Here is a 17,609-nt window from a genome sequence, read left to right on the forward strand (position 1 = left end):
GCAATCCTGTGAACCGAGACCCCAAAAGGACCAGGACCCAAGCCTTTGTCATATCTAGGCAATTGAATACCAGCTCTCTATATCTAGGGCTAGTTTAGTCTCTTTCCTGCTCCAGATTCACTGCACCACCTGTCTTTTGGATATTTAAAACTTCATTAAAACTGCTAATTATTTTCCCATCAATTATTATGATTATCAATTAATTATTTCCTTCAATCAGCAGAGTGGTTTTTGAGAGATTCAAAGGTATTAATTTCATTATATTTTCCTTCTTTTCTATCATTCTTGTTGGTGGCCTTTATATAAGAATTGATCAGTAAAATTTTAAATTACCCAAAGATTCAAAAATTATATTTGTTTAATTTAGCATTAATATTATTGGGGCAGTCAATAATTTATATGAAATTCTTATGACTGGTATCATGTTTGCCTTGGAACAATTTATAAGAAATAAAACTTTTCCCTTCCCAATAGTTTGCTCCTTAAAAAAAAAAAAAATCCTACTTTTGTTTTATTTTGAAAAGATAGACATCCCGGGGAGCGAGGGTTGAGGTGGAAAATTTGTTCATACTATAGTCATGGGGGAAGGGAGTGAAGCATTTTAACAGGAATAGCCAACTTCCTAGAAAGTTACGGTGTATTTTGTGGGAAGAAACATTAAGTGCTAGGACTTAAAGAGAAGTATTGATAGATGTGTTATTCATTTTAACAAATACTGAGCCTTGGGATTAATTTTAAAATAGTATGGTACACTGTGGGAAAAGGACAGGATTTGGAGTCAGGACCAGAGTTCTATGACTGGACAAGTCACATCTCATTAAAGGCTTCATTTTAATCATCTGGAAAGAAGAGTGTTGAATTCTATTACAACTCTGTTTGTGGTGTAATGAGAAAAAGATCATGGCTTAAGGGAAGGAAAGAGCCGTTGATATCTTTGCTCTGCCAGTCACAAGCTGTATTCTTTGAACAAGTCATTTAATCTCCTTGAGTCTGTTTCCTTAGCTCTAAAATGGGGTCAATATTATTCAGATTGTCATCTATTTCACAGAGCTCTTTTAAAGTCTCAAAAGAAATTATAGATGTGAAAGTACATTACTTGTAATCATAAGATGCTATATAACTATAAATTATTATTTCTTATTGAGAACCCATTAGAGAACTAAGGCATTTTCTTTGATTTTAGGTAAATCCTCCTGGGAGAATGGATGTTATTTTATATTCTTTTTCTCTTCACACCTCACCAAATTGCAGTTAAATGTTTCTGTGTCAACCTATCTTTGAGGATGTGTGCCTTAACATCAGAACTGAAAGTCAGTAGCATATAGCACTGCAACCAAAAATGAACTTGTTTCATTTATTTAGATTTATGCAGAGTGATTACTATGTTAAAATCATAGCTCCATTTTGAATGCTAATCATCATGGTATCTAGGGAGGGTTTGCTTCACCAAGCAGTTATTTCACCTGAGGAGCATATGTCACTTCTAAGATGCATTCTTTACAAAATGTGTTACTGTGGTTTAGATGTGTGAATCCAGTAAATGCTTTTTTTTGATACATTTAATGTAACCTGGATCCAGCCCTATTATACCTTCTTTTTTCTCACACTTCAGTTTTTCACATAGTGTATCCCATTTCTGTCCCTCTTTTTCTGTCTGTCCTTGTGTATGGGATGCATTTTTTTCATTTCTGCCTCAAAGAGGAAGGAAATTAAAGTATAGATTAGTTTAAGCATCATCTAATACATTAACACTTTCCAGATCCCCCATCTTCCCCTGAGGCTGCTGGTGCCTTCTCCCAAATATTTTGTATTTACCAGCCATTCTGTTGTTGTTCATTCATTCAGTTGTGTCCTTCTGACTCTTTCTGACCCCAGTTGGAGTTGTTTTTGGGTTTTTTTTGGCAGAGATATTGATGGTGGTGTTTTGAGGTCCTATTTGAACTCAGGATTCCAGGCCTACTGCACCACTTGTTGACTCCTAGACAGTTACTCAATAAACATTTATTTAACTCCAATTATGTGCCAGGCTGTTTGTCAGCTAAGGAAATGCAAATAAGAAAAAGACAGTTTCTGCTTCAAGAAGCTTACAATCTAAAGGGAGAAGGCAGTTTTAAAAAGGAAGCTGAAAAGGAGAGAGAAAATTGTTATCTTGTAAGTGGATACAATGTATTACCAAAGGTGTATAACCCTTTGGTAAAGGAAGAGAAGATGGCTAGTTTGAGAACCATCCTTAAATGGAGACTATTGAGCTTTTACAACATTCCAGGGACTTTGCTAAGAACTAGAAATATAAATAAAAGGAGAAAGACAGTCCTTCCCCTGAAGAAGTTTAGATTCTCTTGGAGGGAAACTATAAGTAAAAGATACCTGGTCTGAGGGCTTGATAGAAGAAATCCAAAATTTATCCTGGAGAGAAATGTGATATAGTTACTCTACTCACTTTCCTTAAATAGTAGTTCTGGGAAGAGTGGTCCTTTCAGAAAGAAGCCAGAGGGGCTGAAGCATATGAACTCCTAGAAATAGATTGTTAAACTTTTGTCTTTGTATTCTCCACATATGACCCAGTCCTAGGTATATAATTGGCATCCATATATATACTGCTTTTTGATTAATTGCCTTTAGTCCTACCTGTTAAGAGTGACTGGCTGGGTAAAAAACTTTTGTATCTGAGCATGATGTCTCTGAGGATAAGGGGAAGAGAAGAAATATTTGCAATCTAGTTTTACTTTTGTTTTTATTAAAAAGTTGTGACTTTGAGCATTGGACAATATTAGCAGTTTTCAAACTTTTTGTCCTTAGGACCTTTTTACACTATTAAATTATTTAAAAATTTTCCCAAAAGAGCTTTTATTTATGTAATGTTTATCAGTCTTTTCTGTATTCAAAATTAAACCATTTCAATATTATAAAAACTAGTTTTGAATTCATAAACTCCCTGAATCTCACTTTGAGAACTGCTGAACTAGGTAGATGATCTCCTAATAATTCAACATTCCAAGTGAAAGGAGCATTCAAGTTGCAGATCTAAAAGAATTGTACATGCTTCATTTATGTCTCTTGCTTCCTTTTTTAATTAGGATTTCTTGGCAGTTTATATGACTGGAGTAAACTGTGAATATACAGTACACAAATACAATGTACTTATCTTAATTTAGGGGTAAAGTCAGATGTTGGAAGAATGGGCGTACATTTATGGAAGGTGAATTTAGTATAAGTAGAATGGTGGAAAGATCTGTTGCCCAATAGTATCTGAAGGGATTGATTCTCTGGGTTATTCCAGAAAGCTGTTGAGTAGTTATTGTGCTGGCATTTCCACTGGAATATTTAGAATTGTAGAGTTGATTACTGTAGTCTATACGTGTAGTAAGAGTTAGAAAGGGAGATGGGTGATTTTATGAAGTTCACTGAGGCTAGGAAGGGCAATATAAAAATAATATCAAAACAACACCCCGCAAGAGAAATAGGTAGGAAGAACCTGGGTAATCACTGTGCCAACCTCTAGCAATATAAAATAGAAGTGAAACAGTCCCTATCTCAAAGACCTTACTTTCTAATGAGGAAAACTACTGCTAATTGTTGGTAGCCTAATTCAAATTCTGGTTCCCAACTTTCTAGTACACCATATGCCTCTGTAGGGTGCAGAGGCACCCTATAACTATAAAACCTTCAGGATAGAAGAGCCCCTTTTCTCTTTGAGTTCTTTGTGATGATGGGATGGAGACTTAGGGCATTCTTATTAGGTAGCTTTGTTAATCTAGATCTGGGAAAACACTCAAATAGAAATGAATCCCTGTAGATCATATATTAACTTTAGAAAACCATAAATTAATATTTTCTGTTTATTGTATTTTAATTTATCTTGTTAAACATTTCCCAGTTATAATTTAATTAATACTACCTCTTTGTTCATAAATTCTGAAATCTCCTTATCCGACCATAAATCTGTTAGCTTTTTGTTTTTCCCTTCCCTTACAAAACTCTACTATTCATCTGCATGCTGACCTCCAGACAGTCCATTGATTCATCATTTTCACTGCCAGGCCATCTCCCCTCACTAGCCACTTTTTTCTATCTAGATCCATTAGGATCTACAACATTACACTGTTTTCCTCTTTTGAAATCCCAGTCTCTTATCGTGTTCCCAATTATGCCCAGCCAAGCCTTAGCCTTGGATCAGTTCCAACATTCATCACCTTTGTACTTGTTCATGTGCTGCGGAATGAAGGTGGAGAAAATCAAGCCTCCATTCTGATTGGGACCACTACACATTTATGTTATATAACCTCAACTGGGGCTTCCCAGCTGCTAGGCTGTCCTATATGATATCTCCTTTGTAAACTCACTACTCTACATCAAAAACCGGTTCATCTTCAAACCTCCCTTGGCTTCCCCTTCTTCTACTCTCTCAACTGAAATCCTTTTCTCATATTTTATAGAAAAAAAATTGAGGTCTTGAATTTCCTCTTCTCTTCCTCATCTCCTAATATTCAGATGCCTTCTGCTACTTTCTCTTCCACCCGTGTCTCTCATGATGAAGTAGCCTTATTCTTTATTAAGGCTAATCCCTGTTCAAGTGATTCCATTCCATCCCAATGCCTCTAAGTGATTGTCTACTTCAATTATTCCTATTTTTCTCCTATTTTCAATTTCTCCCCCTCTACTGGTTCATTTCCTACTGTCCACAAGCAAGCCCATGGCTCCTCTGTCCTGAAAAAACTCTCCCTTGATCCTTCACTCCGACTGAATATCATCTTTTATATCTTCTGGCCTTTGTAACAAAGGTTTTTGAAAAGGCCATTTATAATAGGTACCTCTATTCTCTTTCCTCTTATTTTTCTCTTAATTTCTTACAATGTGACTTCTAATTTTATCTCACCAAAACTGCTTGCTCTCTTTAAATTTACTATTGACCTCTTGTCACATCCTATGGCTCAATCCTCATTCTTCTTGATCTTATTGCAGCTCCTGATACTGTTAATCATTTCTTCTTAATTCTCTCCTCTAAGTTCTTAGGTTATCACTCTCTCCTGGTTTTTCCTACCTATCTGGTTTGCTTCTCAGCCTCCTTTGCTGTATCCTTCTCCAGAGCATACCTTGTAGTATACATAGGTAGTCCTCAGGGTTCTTTCCTGGACTTTTTTCTCTTTTTCCTTTACTTTACTTGGTGATGTCATCTAACTATTTTGGATTTATCATTTTTTTGCAGATGATTCTCAGATCTATCTATCTACCCGACTCTTTCTGCTGACCTCCAGTCTCACATCTCCAATGGCTTTCCAGGCATCTCAAACTCAAAAATGAGTTACTTAAACTCATTATATTCAAAACAATCCATTTCCCTCTTCTCCCTCTTCCCCCCATTCTTCAGGTTTACAACCTAGGGATTCATCCTGGATTCTTCACTTTATTTCATTCTTCATATACAATCTTTTTTTTTTCCTCCCAGGACCTACTGATTTTTACCTTTGCAACATCTCTTAAATATACCCCTTTCCCCCTTTAACTGTACTCACTATAGGACAGTCAGTCATCACCTTAATTATTTCTGATAGATCTGCCTGCCTCAAATCTTTCCCCACTCCAGTCCGTTCTCCAATCAGCTAATAAAATGCTTTTCCTAAAATGCCATGTCACCTCCTTAATTCACTAAACCCTGTCTTTAGGAACAAATACAATATTCTCTGTTTGCCATTCAAAACCCTTTATCACCTAGCCCAACTCTAGCTTTCCAGTCTTATTATACCTTACTTTCTGCCACATATTCTTTCAAACAGTGACTGTAGCCTTCTGCCTATTGAACACCCTTTCATGCCAGGTAGTCCCTCTCCCTCTTCCTATCTAACTATTGATTTCCTGGGTTTCCTTTAAGTTTCAACTAAAATCTTACTTTCTACAGGAAGCCTTTCCTAATCTCTCTTAATTCCAGTGTCTTCCCTCTATTAATTATTTCCTATTTATCCTATATATAGCTTACTTTGCATATGCATTTGCAAAGTGTCTTATCCATTAGATTGTAATCTCCTTGAGAATAGAGATTTTTTTTTTTTGCCTCTCATTGTATCCTCAGCACATAGCATAGTGTCTTGCACATAGTAGTTCTTAATAAATATTTATTATTTGATTGGGTTGTATTGTATTTGGAAGTTTTTATGTGGGCATATTTAAACACCTCTAATCTACACCTCAAAGGTTGACAAACCAGGGTCTGTCCAAGTGTAAAAGACATTTTTTGCTCCTGTAGCTATATAAAACCAGCAAGATAGATTTGGCCCTCACACCATATTTTGTTGACCTCTGGATCTAGAGTTAGTTAATAATGATTAAAGGAGGCTTAGTTAGTCCTGTAAAATATTTCCAACAAGAAAATATCCTTGGTTTTCCAGTGTGTTTATCAGGGACTTGGAGACCTTACAGAAGACATATTAAATTTGCAGATGTCACAAAGCTAAGAGGAAAGCTTAACACAATTGATGGTAGAGCCAGGACACAAAAAGTTTTTGATGGTTAAGAACAATGGACTAAATGTAACATGAAATGTAATAGGAGTAAATCTAAACTCTTACCTTGTGTTTAAAAAAAAAATTTCACAAGCATAAGATAGGAGAGGCAACAATTTTTATGAAAAATATTTGGGCATTTTAGTGGACTACAAGTTTAATATTTAGCAAAAGTGCTAAGGTCTCCCACTGCCTCCAGGGTCATCTCCAATTGTCCTGATCTAGAACTGACCACTGGATCCAGATTATTCTGAAGGAGAAAATGAGGTAAGTGACCTTGAGCAGACCTCCGCTCATTTAAATCCAACACACTTGCATGTCATGCATCATTTCCCTGATGGCTTGGACCTCCTTAAGAATAAAGGAAAACAACAAGAATATTTAGGAAATTACAAGGAAGACTTTAGGATTTAAAAGGAGGTTGGGAATGACTTCCTATAGAACATTGAATTTTTTTGGACTTGGAGGAAACCAGAAAGCAGACATGAGGAGGGAGAGCATTCCAGGAATGGGAGACAGCTAAAGAAAATGCTAAAGACTGAAAATGGAGTGTCTTGTTTGTGAACTGATAAGGAGGCCAGGATCACTGATTCTGTTGTTTGAGGTGTGGGTGAAGAAGACGTCCAGCCTGGTGAAGGGAAGAGACTTGGAAAAAGCAAAAAGAGGAAACATGATAGTTGCCTTCAAGTATTTGAAAACATGTAATGTCAAAGTGAATTTAGACTTTACTCTGCCTGGACTTTGAAGCCAAAACTAGAAACAATAGATAGTACTTTGAGAGTCAAATTTAGATTTGATACAAGAAAAGCTTCCTAATAACTAGAGTTTTTTAAAACTTTGAGTAGCTTTATGAGGTTATGAGTTCTTCATTATTGCAGGTCTGCCAATAAATATTTGTTGGTTATATTGCAAAAGTAATTCCTGTGCAGGGGAAATAGTATCAGGGGTAGGTGGGGATAGAAAGGATCATTAAGCAAAATGAAGTTGAAAATTTACAGCATGTGAAGCAGGTATTGCACTGAGTCAAGGCACTATATTAGTTACCATAAAATTAAGATGAAAGTATGTTGCTTAGAATGTGATGCTACCTAGAAATCTCCTAATCTCTTCTGTTTCGGCTGAGCTACTTAAAGGACCTGAGAGGCATCTATGTTTGCATAGATTTTATTGTAGATTCAGATATGGACAAAAAGTCCCTTTCTATATTCATTAGTGACTAGATACAAAGTGACTTTGAAAACTGAGGATCAGTTTTTTATATAGAAAGTGAAACAAGTAATACTTAAACTTCTTGAGGGGAAAGTACTTTGTAAACTTTAAATTGCTACATATTGTGATCTGTGATTTTTATGTCCCAAGTGCAATTATGTTGCAAGACCTTATGCCCTAGGAAGTTGGATGGAGGTAAAGATACAATTTAATAGGGGCTTGTTTGCCCCATCTCAGTTTGGGTCCTTTGACCCAAAGACAACTTCCATCTTCCTAAAAAGTTTTTATTAAATACAAAAATGAATTCTTTTCTTTGGGTTAGTGTAGTATTAACATATACCTGCTGGGTTCATAATAGTCTTTTTGACATAATAATCTCTTCAACTCTTTGCACCTAACTTGCCTTTGAATGTCCTTGAGCAATAGGGTAAAATAATATGCTATGATGGAAAAAAGTATGAATTTATAAGTCAGTAAATATAGATTCTTGTTTTAGCTCTGCACCTAATTAGTTTGGGAGTCTGTAGAGTTGTTTTCTGTGAAATTAGAGAGATGGATTAAATGTTTTCCAAGGTCCCATTTAGCTTTAAAAATCAAGAATGCAGAAAGAGAGCTAGATTCGGAATGGAGACTTGGGTTTGAATGCAAGCTCTGCTATTTACTATATATGTGATATTGAACAAGTTATTTAACCCCGTGGGTCTCAATTTTTTCATCTGTAAAATAAAAAACTGGACTAGATTACCTCTCACTTGGTTTCCACTTATAAATCTCATCATACAACTGCTCAAATGCTGTACTAGAGTCCATAAAATGTTTTTATATCTATATATCTTAACCTTCCTGTGCATAGCCAATGTAGTTTCTTTATGGAGAATCTTGTGACAACTTGAATAAAAATTGTCCAGAATGAGAAGACCAAAATTTATTTGCATAGATGGAAGGAATATTTAAGACTGAGTTCATTAATTTATTGAAGTATTACAGTATAAGAAAAGGCCCTCATTGTAAGTATAGTTGAATTCTACAGGGAACCAAGAAGATTGAACTCTTTTTAACGGAAACATTTTCAAGTACTATAACCTAAGGCTAATGTGTTCTCTTTGGTTACTTTCCAGAAACTTTATTCCCAAGCTTTATTTTAGATTCCTATTTTGGGACTGCTTTTGGCAAAAAAAATTTTTTTCAAAGGTACCCATTTAGTTTATAATAAAAAATAAAAACCTTAAAGCAAATTAAAATAATATCTACCTCTGTGTGTGTGTGTGTGTGTGTGTATTTCTGGAGATGTATTGTATACAAGACATTGTGATAGAGTGCAGAGACATATGGTCCTTGACATGAATGATGGAAAATACATATGCATATAAACATTAATAATATGATAAAAATGTTTACTATGCAAGATATATTACAAATGTTATATGGGTCTGAATAGAGGGAAATTATGGCAATATACTGATGTAGAAAGAGCATTGGATTTGGAGTCACAAGATTTTATATCAGAAGACCTGGGTTCAGATCTTGGTTTTGCCATTTACTACTTGTCTGATTTGCTTGGTTGTTCCCAGCAGCATTTCTGGGCCTCAGTTTTTTCAACTATGAGATGAAGCAGTTGGATAGAGTGATCATCAAATCCCTCTAAGATCCTATAATCATATGGCTTGGTTTTCCATGATCTTTGGACTTAATAACTTGAAGCAGCATATTTACTCCTTTGTATTCTCTAATATGTGGGCATATGAAGTAAAAGCATCTCTTGCCAATTGACAACACTTTTATTTTTGACTCCCTGGAAGTTTCTACATACTTTTACCAAGTGACAGAAGATTGGAAATCAAGAAAATTGGCTCAATTATGTAGACTTGCATTGGAAGCACTTTATCTCCTCATTTGTTTCAATTCAGGATATATAATACTGTCGTCATGTGATGTACACATCATTCTCTTACTTTGTACTCTGGGAAGCCTCTGCCTTTAAAAGTTATCTAAGAAAGAAGCATTATGATGCCATACTTCAATAAGGAGAAGTAAGTGTGAAACAATAATACTTCGTGTATTCTAAAGTTCCAGGTTTTTAGGCACATTCATCCCCACCTTGAAATGATGACTGATTCTTAGACTTTACTGAACAGAAAAAAGTAAGAATATTATCATATCTTGGTTTAATACTGTAACAAATGATGAGATTGCTAGAAGAAATGTATACTGCATAATGATAAGGGCAGTATCACCAAGGGAACTCTATACTTCAGATTGTGCAATCATTCTGCTCCCGTTTAGTGGATTTTTCTTTAAATTTTGTCCAGAATAGCACTATATGGTTGAAATACCCATCCTTTGTGTATCAAAACAGAAATTTGACCTCTTACTTTTAGGTACATTATGAACTTTGAAAACAAAATTCTCTGCTCAACTGGCAAATTTACTCAAATAAAATTTGTAATGAATTCATCATATACCAAACTTAATCTAGTTGCCTGACTCTGTTTTACTGAGTGATAACTATTGGGATTACTATATCTTGGGAAAAACTTCATCATGGGAATGTTTAAAGATGCATTGCCATTTGGTAATTATAATCTTCCACCTCCTACAGCACTCATTTCAGGATAACAATCTTACAAATCACTATCATCACCGACATTCTTTTAAGATGTGCCAAGATTCAAAACTTTCTTCTTATCCATTTTTTGCATACTCCTTCCAGTGGCAACTTGGGATCCTCTTCCAGTTGCCTTGGTCAGGAAACCATACACCTTGTATGGCCACCAGAATGACTCAAGTGTCATCAAGACAGGTCAAGTGACAAAACATTTATTTGCTGAGAAACCTTATGATGTTCCATGGAGTTTTAAGATAATTTCAAAAGTGTCTTTTTAAATAAAGAGGATTCATGCTGCCCTTTTCATGCTTTCTCTGGAAAAGAGTTTATATAAAGTTTTTAAGATGAGAAAAACTTCAAGCTGGACAAAACATTATACAGTAGATGAACAAACTATGCCATCGAACCATATTTAGGATGACTGGTGATACTTTTAGAACATCTCCAGTTATGTCTAACCCTCATGGTGAGTGCTTGACACATTGAGTTCTTATTAAATAAAGAACAAACCCATGTTCCAGAGTACTAAAATGTATGAGGATTCTTGACTTTGACATGATCTGCTATGTACCAAAGGACAGAGGCAGAATTGAGCTGCAGAGTACTAACAAATAAATAATTTCTAACATTTATATAGCATTTATTATATGTCAGGCATTGTGCTAAGTACTTTTATTTTTATTATTTTGTTTGATCCTCACAATAATCCTGGTAATAGGTACTACTGTTATCCTCATTTTACAGATGAGAAAACTGAGGCAAATGGGGATTAAATGACTTACTCAGGTTCACATAGCTGGTAAATGTTCATGGCCACATTTGAACTTAAATCTTCCTTACTCCAGACCTAGCATGGCAATATCTAGCAAATAAAACTATAAGGTATAGGACCTTGGATAACTGGAGGAGTCAGGATAATAGGGGCTATCATATTATGGCCATGCTTTTTGAGATATCTTCTCATGTAGGACTGAAATATCTAAGTCCAATGGCAATGACGTTGATGTGATTTTGAATATTCTGAATGTCCTAGTATTATATATCTATAGAGTTTTAATTAAAACAATATCATCGATAACATTCGACCTTAAACTATAACTGAATTTTTCAATTAAGTCAACAAAATCCAAAAGGATGCTGTCAAAGCATCCTTGACAGCATACGCTCATAGCTGACTTCCACCTGAAAGGCTAAGATAATAGAGATCTCCTTAATGATGACAAATCTTCATTTGGGCAACCAACATTTGATAGTGATAGAATGCTAAAAATGTAGACTATGGGGCAAAGGGCATTCATTACAGGGACATAGATTTTCTCTTGCCTCAAATGAGAATCCACTCTCCATGGCATTCCATGTCAGAGTGAGGGAAGTTATTTAAGGACCTTATGCTCGCTGATAGAGAAGTCCTTCCAAATTTAGAAAGGCCACAGACTTAAAATCACACCAATCAAGGCCCCATCTTTGGGCCCTCATAGATAACATCTTCTGGCAAAATACAGACTTTTCAAACTACCAGAAGGCTATACAGAACATTATTAGCATGGTGGTGGGGAATGCTGCCCTGTATTCCCTTCACTTGGAAGCAGAGAGTGCGAGTACACATGCATCCATCCCTTCTTAGCTATCCCCATTGTAAGTCATAGATACAACCTTTTCACTTGATTGAGTCACAACAAGAATTTAATCATAGCAAAAACTGTTTAAGCATCACTAAGAGGTGGTACAAGCAATTAAAATCTTGGAATTATCTCTAAGAAGGAAAAAGGATCATGAATAACATGATTATTAATACCAGACAGATGACAGGAATGGGAGGAAATTAAAAATTGTTGCATTATTTACTCATACATAGATAGGATTGTGGAAAATTTTTACTGTGAGAGATTCTGCAACAAGTGGAAGAACTCCAAAGAGAGTCTTCCCTTGTCCATCAAAGACTTAGCATAATTGACTTCATTTTGTTTTAAGCCTCCATTTTGTGATTGAAATGAATTGAGTAAGTTGTTTTGCATTTGGATCATTTTCTTATCTTAAATTAGCCTTGTTGTTCTCATTTGGTCTTGTAAAGAAGATAGCCTCATTCCCATTGTATTCTGAACTGAATTCCCAATTTATTCCCAACTGATTCTGAAAGAAGTTCTGATTTACCTGGGATTTTATTGTTAGTGGCATAGGCAGAAATGGAACCCATATTTTTAAATTATATAGGGCTACAACATAGCATTTTCACTTTTCTGTTCTTGTTTGTTTGCATTTTATTTTCTTTCTCAGATTTTTTTTTCCTTCTTGATCCGATTTTTCTTGTGCAGCAAGATAACTATATAAATATGTAGTCATATGTTGGATTTAACATATATTTTAATATATTTAACATGTATTGGACTACCTGCCATCTAGCAATGGGATGGGGAGGAGGGAAAAATTTGGAACAGAAGATTTTGCAAGGGTCAGTGTTGAAAAATTACCCATACATGGAGCAGTTAGGTGGTGCAGTAGATAGAGCACCAGCCCTGAAGTCAGAAGACCTGAATTCAAATCTGGCCTCAGACACTCAACACTTCCTGGCTGTGTGATCCTGAGCAAGTCACTTAACCCCAATTGCCTCAGCAAAAAGAAAAATTACCTATCCATATATTTTGTAAATAAAAAACTTTAATTTAAAAAAAAAAAGAATTATATAAGGTCCAAAAGATTCTGAATAGAAGAAAAAAGAGGGACCTTTGAGGCAATTAGTTGTCCACATAAATAGAGTAATGAACTTGGAGTCATTGCTATCTGAGTTTAAATTTGAATTTATGCCTCTGACCATCTGGTTATGTGACATAAGTAGTAGCATAAGTCTTCTGACTCTAAATCCAGTTTTATTATTATTTTTTACTATGTCAGGCTGCTTCCCACTTCCCTTTTCTTCTCTTTTCATTCCCTCTTCATATTAATTGATAGGATTTAGTCTCTTAACAGATTCTTTATTTAACCTATTTGTTGTGGGAATGCCAAAAGCCCAAAAGTAGAATAAGTACCAAGACTAATTTACTCTGTGCTAACTAGATACGTTTAGGGATTTCATTAGGTTTTAAAGTGTCACTGAAGGTCAAGGTCAGAGAATTTTTCTAAGCTTTTATACTTTGTACATTCATGATGGATCATGGGAATCTGGCACTGTGGCAGTGAGTGCTTTCCAAACATAAATGCACACTTCATTACCCCTGCCACCCCCACTGTGATCTCCATTCTAAGGTCCAGGAAACTAGATTTAGAATGGGTGACTACTTTTCTTTCCCTTGGAGATAATATCTCTGAAGTTTTGTATAGTTGACAAAAGAATCTTGCACTAGAAAATTGTGATTTCTGGTCTTTACTGTGTGATGAACAGGATAACTTATGGCAGAAACAGTGATAACTCACATTTGTAGGTTGTTTTATGATATGGAGCAAGTCCTTGCCCCATAAATGCTCTTTGGGTAGGCAATCTGAAGAACTGGGGAAGATTAGGGAGTATTGGAATAGAAAGGCTAAAAATGGAAATTGAGCAATTAACAATTGAACTATTATATATAGAATTAGAGGAAAAAAATCTTGGTGGTCAGTAATCTCCCCTCCCACTTCTTATCCATCTTCATCTATCTTCAGAGAGTGTTGTCATTACCCAAGACTAACAAAGAGGAGAGGTTCTAGCACATTGGAATACACATTGGATTTGAAGTTAGAAGTTAAAATCCTGGCTTCATCTCCCAATTCTGAATAATTTTTGCTGGCTGTTTGCCATCCTCACTCTTCCTCATCTCTGTTTTCTGATCTCAAGTCTTAGCTAAAGGCCTCCATTTTACAAGAAGCTTTTCTGAATCTTCTTTAATGCTGGCACCTTTCCTTTAAGGTTATCTCCCAATTTATCCTTTATATATCTTATTTGTACATAATTATCTTCCCTATTGCTCCTTGAGAACAGGGACTGTTTTTGCTTTCCTCTGTATCCCCATATTTTATCAGAGTGCCCGACACATGGTTGGTGCTTAATAAATGTTTATTGATTACCAGCTGGTTTTGTAGTTTGGGGAGGATTGAGCCACAGTTATCAGGCTCCATGACATCCTTGGTCCTGGAGATGTGCTGAATTCTTATATTTTTGTTGTTTGATTCATCAGTGCCTGCTCTTCCATAGAAGGGAGAAGTTACTGTGGTATGTCCTTGGGCTTGAAATAGTCAGGATCTGGGCAGAAGAGAACAGACTTTTTATTGTTGAATTTCTAGGAAGAACTTTGTCATTGATTGGAATGTGGAAGGCCCTAACCTTTTCCCCTACCCTTCCTTCCAGCATAATTATTGAAACAGCTACTGGTCAGTTAACTTGACTCCTGAGACTTTTGCCATCATTTGACCAAAGGAGGCTCTTCCAGAAATATGTGCTTATAAAATTTATGCAAGTATTCTGAATATGAATTGTAGTCATATCCTGGAACACCATAGGTTGTTGTAAAGAACCTGATGTCTTGGCCTTTTCCTGTTTGTGTTATTCTTATCTGTCTTTCTGTTGAGTTCCCAGTGGGTTACTGGCACATAAGTAGTGGTTAAGAGTTCTTTCTGTTCAGAGGGGCAGCATATTTTCACGGAGGGGTTTGCTTCATTATTTGTAATGTATTCGTGACTTTGTTTTTCAAAAAACTAACAGAATCTCTACTCATATCCCCCAAAGGATCTTTGTTCAAAAATGTTTGTACTGTCGCTGCAAAAGTAATGGTATGATCTCTCTCTCTTTTTGAAGCACATGTGGAAAATGAAGAACAGTATACACAAGCTCTGGAGAAATTTGGTGGCAATTGTGTGTGCAGAGATGATCCAGATTTAGGAAGTGCATTCCTGAAATTTTCAGTGTTTACAAAAGAACTAACCGCACTTTTCAAGAACCTGGTAAGAATTGTGCATGTGATCTTTTATAAGTTAAATTGTGACAATCTTTGAATTATTTTAACTGGAAAGTGAGTTCAGTAAAAGTATCAATTTCATGCATAAAATTCAGTTGAGTGATTTATACTTGGTACATAAAATAATTATATTTTATGAAAACATTGGACTATCTTAGAATAACTAACAGAATAATTAACATCTAAGATACTAGAATATAGTAAAGTTTTAATTTTCATTATGTTTGTAATAATAGGTGCAGGTGGTGTAGTGGATATAGCACTAGACCTGGAGCCTAGAATACAGATATTTAACAATTTTGTGACTTAAGCAGGTCACTTAACTAACTGCTGTCTACCTCAGTTTCCTTATCTGTAAAAAGCTCCCATTTCCCAGAATTGTTGTGAGAATTAAATAAGATAATATTTGTTAAGCACTGTGCAAAACTTAAAGCAATGTAGAAATGATAATTGTTCTCATTCATCAGCTTAGATTCTGGAGAATAGGTGACTTTAAGACAATGTGTTTGCTCTGTTGAAGGCTCTGTAACATTCTTGGCTTTTAATTCAGTAATTTCTAATGGTAGAAATTCTTCCCTTGGGAAGGATTTCTAGATAGTTGTTTTCATTTTTAATATCAGATTTAAAAAAAAATTTGGCCCAGACTTGTAATTTCATCAGTGTAGGAAACGCTTATCATAAAGACCTCTTCCACTGATACAGATCAGCCCCTCATCTGTAATTTATAATCTGAGAAAATGGCTTTAGGGCCTGAGAGGTTATAGGACTTGCTTGTGCTCATCCAGCTGGTATGTGTTAGAGCCAGAAGCAGAACCCAGACCTTCCTGAATGAACAATCAGTACACTGTCATGCTGCCTTTCTTTAATAAATACGTTAGAATCTTAGGGTGTCCTGGGTCACCTGCAATTAAAGCTATGAAAATATAAAGAGCTTTTGCAGCTCCAGGTGTAGGGACTAGAGACGCAATGCCCTCCTCACCCCTTTTTACTTGAAACATGTAAAATATGAAAAATAGTCTGGGTATGATGACACACACCTGCAGCCCCTCCTGCTGCTGGGGAGGGCTGAGCCTTATAAGAGTACTTGAGCTTTGGAATGAGGAGCTGTGGTGCAGCCAAAACCAATTGGGCAACTGTATTTTCTGACACTAGTGTGCTGAGCCCTGAGGTGGGGATTTGGGTTTGAGGGAGGAATAGCAGACTGCTTGAGAAGTGTTGAACTGGCCCAGGTTGAAAGCAAAAACAAGTTAAAGCTTTTCTAACAGTCAGTTTTAGGAATAGACTGTAAGTGCTTGATGACTTCCAGCCCGAGAGAAAGAAAAATCCAGGCTCCAAAAATAAAATGCAATATGGAAAAATATACAAAAAACTAAGTTTTATAGTACTTTAAAGTTTTCAAAACTCTTTGCTTTATATAGCAATTGGGACAATGAAAAAAATGGAGGCTCTGGTTTTAGAAGGTCTGGATTAAAATTCTACCATTCCTTTGGCAACAAATCAAAGCTCTCTTGGGCTCAATTTCCTCATCTGTAAAAATTAGATTAAGTGGTCTTTATGATTTCGTCCAGCTCTGATTATGTGAACTTGAGATCCTAAGATTTCCTTTGATGCTACTGGTAAAATGGGATCTCATTGAAGTTTCTCTCTACAAGCTTATTTTGCAGTCTATTCACATTATATATTTCCCATCCATATACTCCCACAAACCCTCTATTGAATATCCACCCATCATATTTGTAGACCTTGATGATCACTGACATTCCTTTTTCACTGTGAGTACCAACTGTGAGTTAGTAATAAAATCTACACAAATCTATTCTGGGTTTAGCTTGTTTTGAAGCAAAAATAAGCTTTCTCTGAAGACTGCCCTTTTTTTATTTACTATTCTTATAGCTCTGTAGTCACTGGAGAAGGGTAAAACATTAAATTGCTCATTAAGATCTAAGATCTTGTATTCCACAAATGTACATTGATTTGTACATCTTCCCCTCCATTCTTTTTTCCTGCTTGCTTCTGCCATACTTTGCTTAGAAAGGTCAAAAATGAGCAGGTCAGGCACTTATTAATGTGTTCTGTGTCCTTCTTTCATCTGTAGCTACAAACAGGCTCTTTTTCATTTATCCTATCAGAATGCTTGGACCAAGGGAATAAATAGCTCTTCACTCTTGGACTGATGGTAGTGGTTTAAAAGTCTCCACTCAAAAGGGCACAAGAGAGGGAACATAATGTATTATTAGTTAAGAATGAGAAAGGGGAAAAAAAATACAGAGGCTGCCCAGCTACTGATTCATTGCAAGAGTTGAGGCCAGGGTCTCATTTGATTTCTTTTTCTGCCCCTGCTTCTCTGTTTTTTGAGCAGAAATAATTCTTCCGCTT

At 35.8% G+C, this 17,609-nt stretch overlaps 1 protein-coding gene across 4 annotated transcripts in view; it reads left to right on the forward strand.

The window, feature by feature from the left end:
• The window catches only part of ASAP2 (ArfGAP with SH3 domain, ankyrin repeat and PH domain 2), a 260,499-nt gene that overhangs the window by 94,869 nt on the left and 148,021 nt on the right, over positions 1-17,609 (forward strand). For all 4 annotated transcript variants that reach the window (XM_051976086.1, XM_051976083.1, XM_051976084.1 and 1 more), the window contains exon 3: positions 15,074-15,219. In XM_051976086.1, coding sequence (XP_051832046.1) covers positions 15,074-15,219 — 146 coding nt within the window. The remainder of the gene's footprint in view (positions 1-15,073; positions 15,220-17,609) is intronic.

This window comes from Antechinus flavipes, chromosome 2 (genome assembly GCF_016432865.1).
Source record: "Antechinus flavipes isolate AdamAnt ecotype Samford, QLD, Australia chromosome 2, AdamAnt_v2, whole genome shotgun sequence".
NCBI classification, from domain to species: domain Eukaryota; kingdom Metazoa; phylum Chordata; class Mammalia; order Dasyuromorphia; family Dasyuridae; genus Antechinus; species Antechinus flavipes.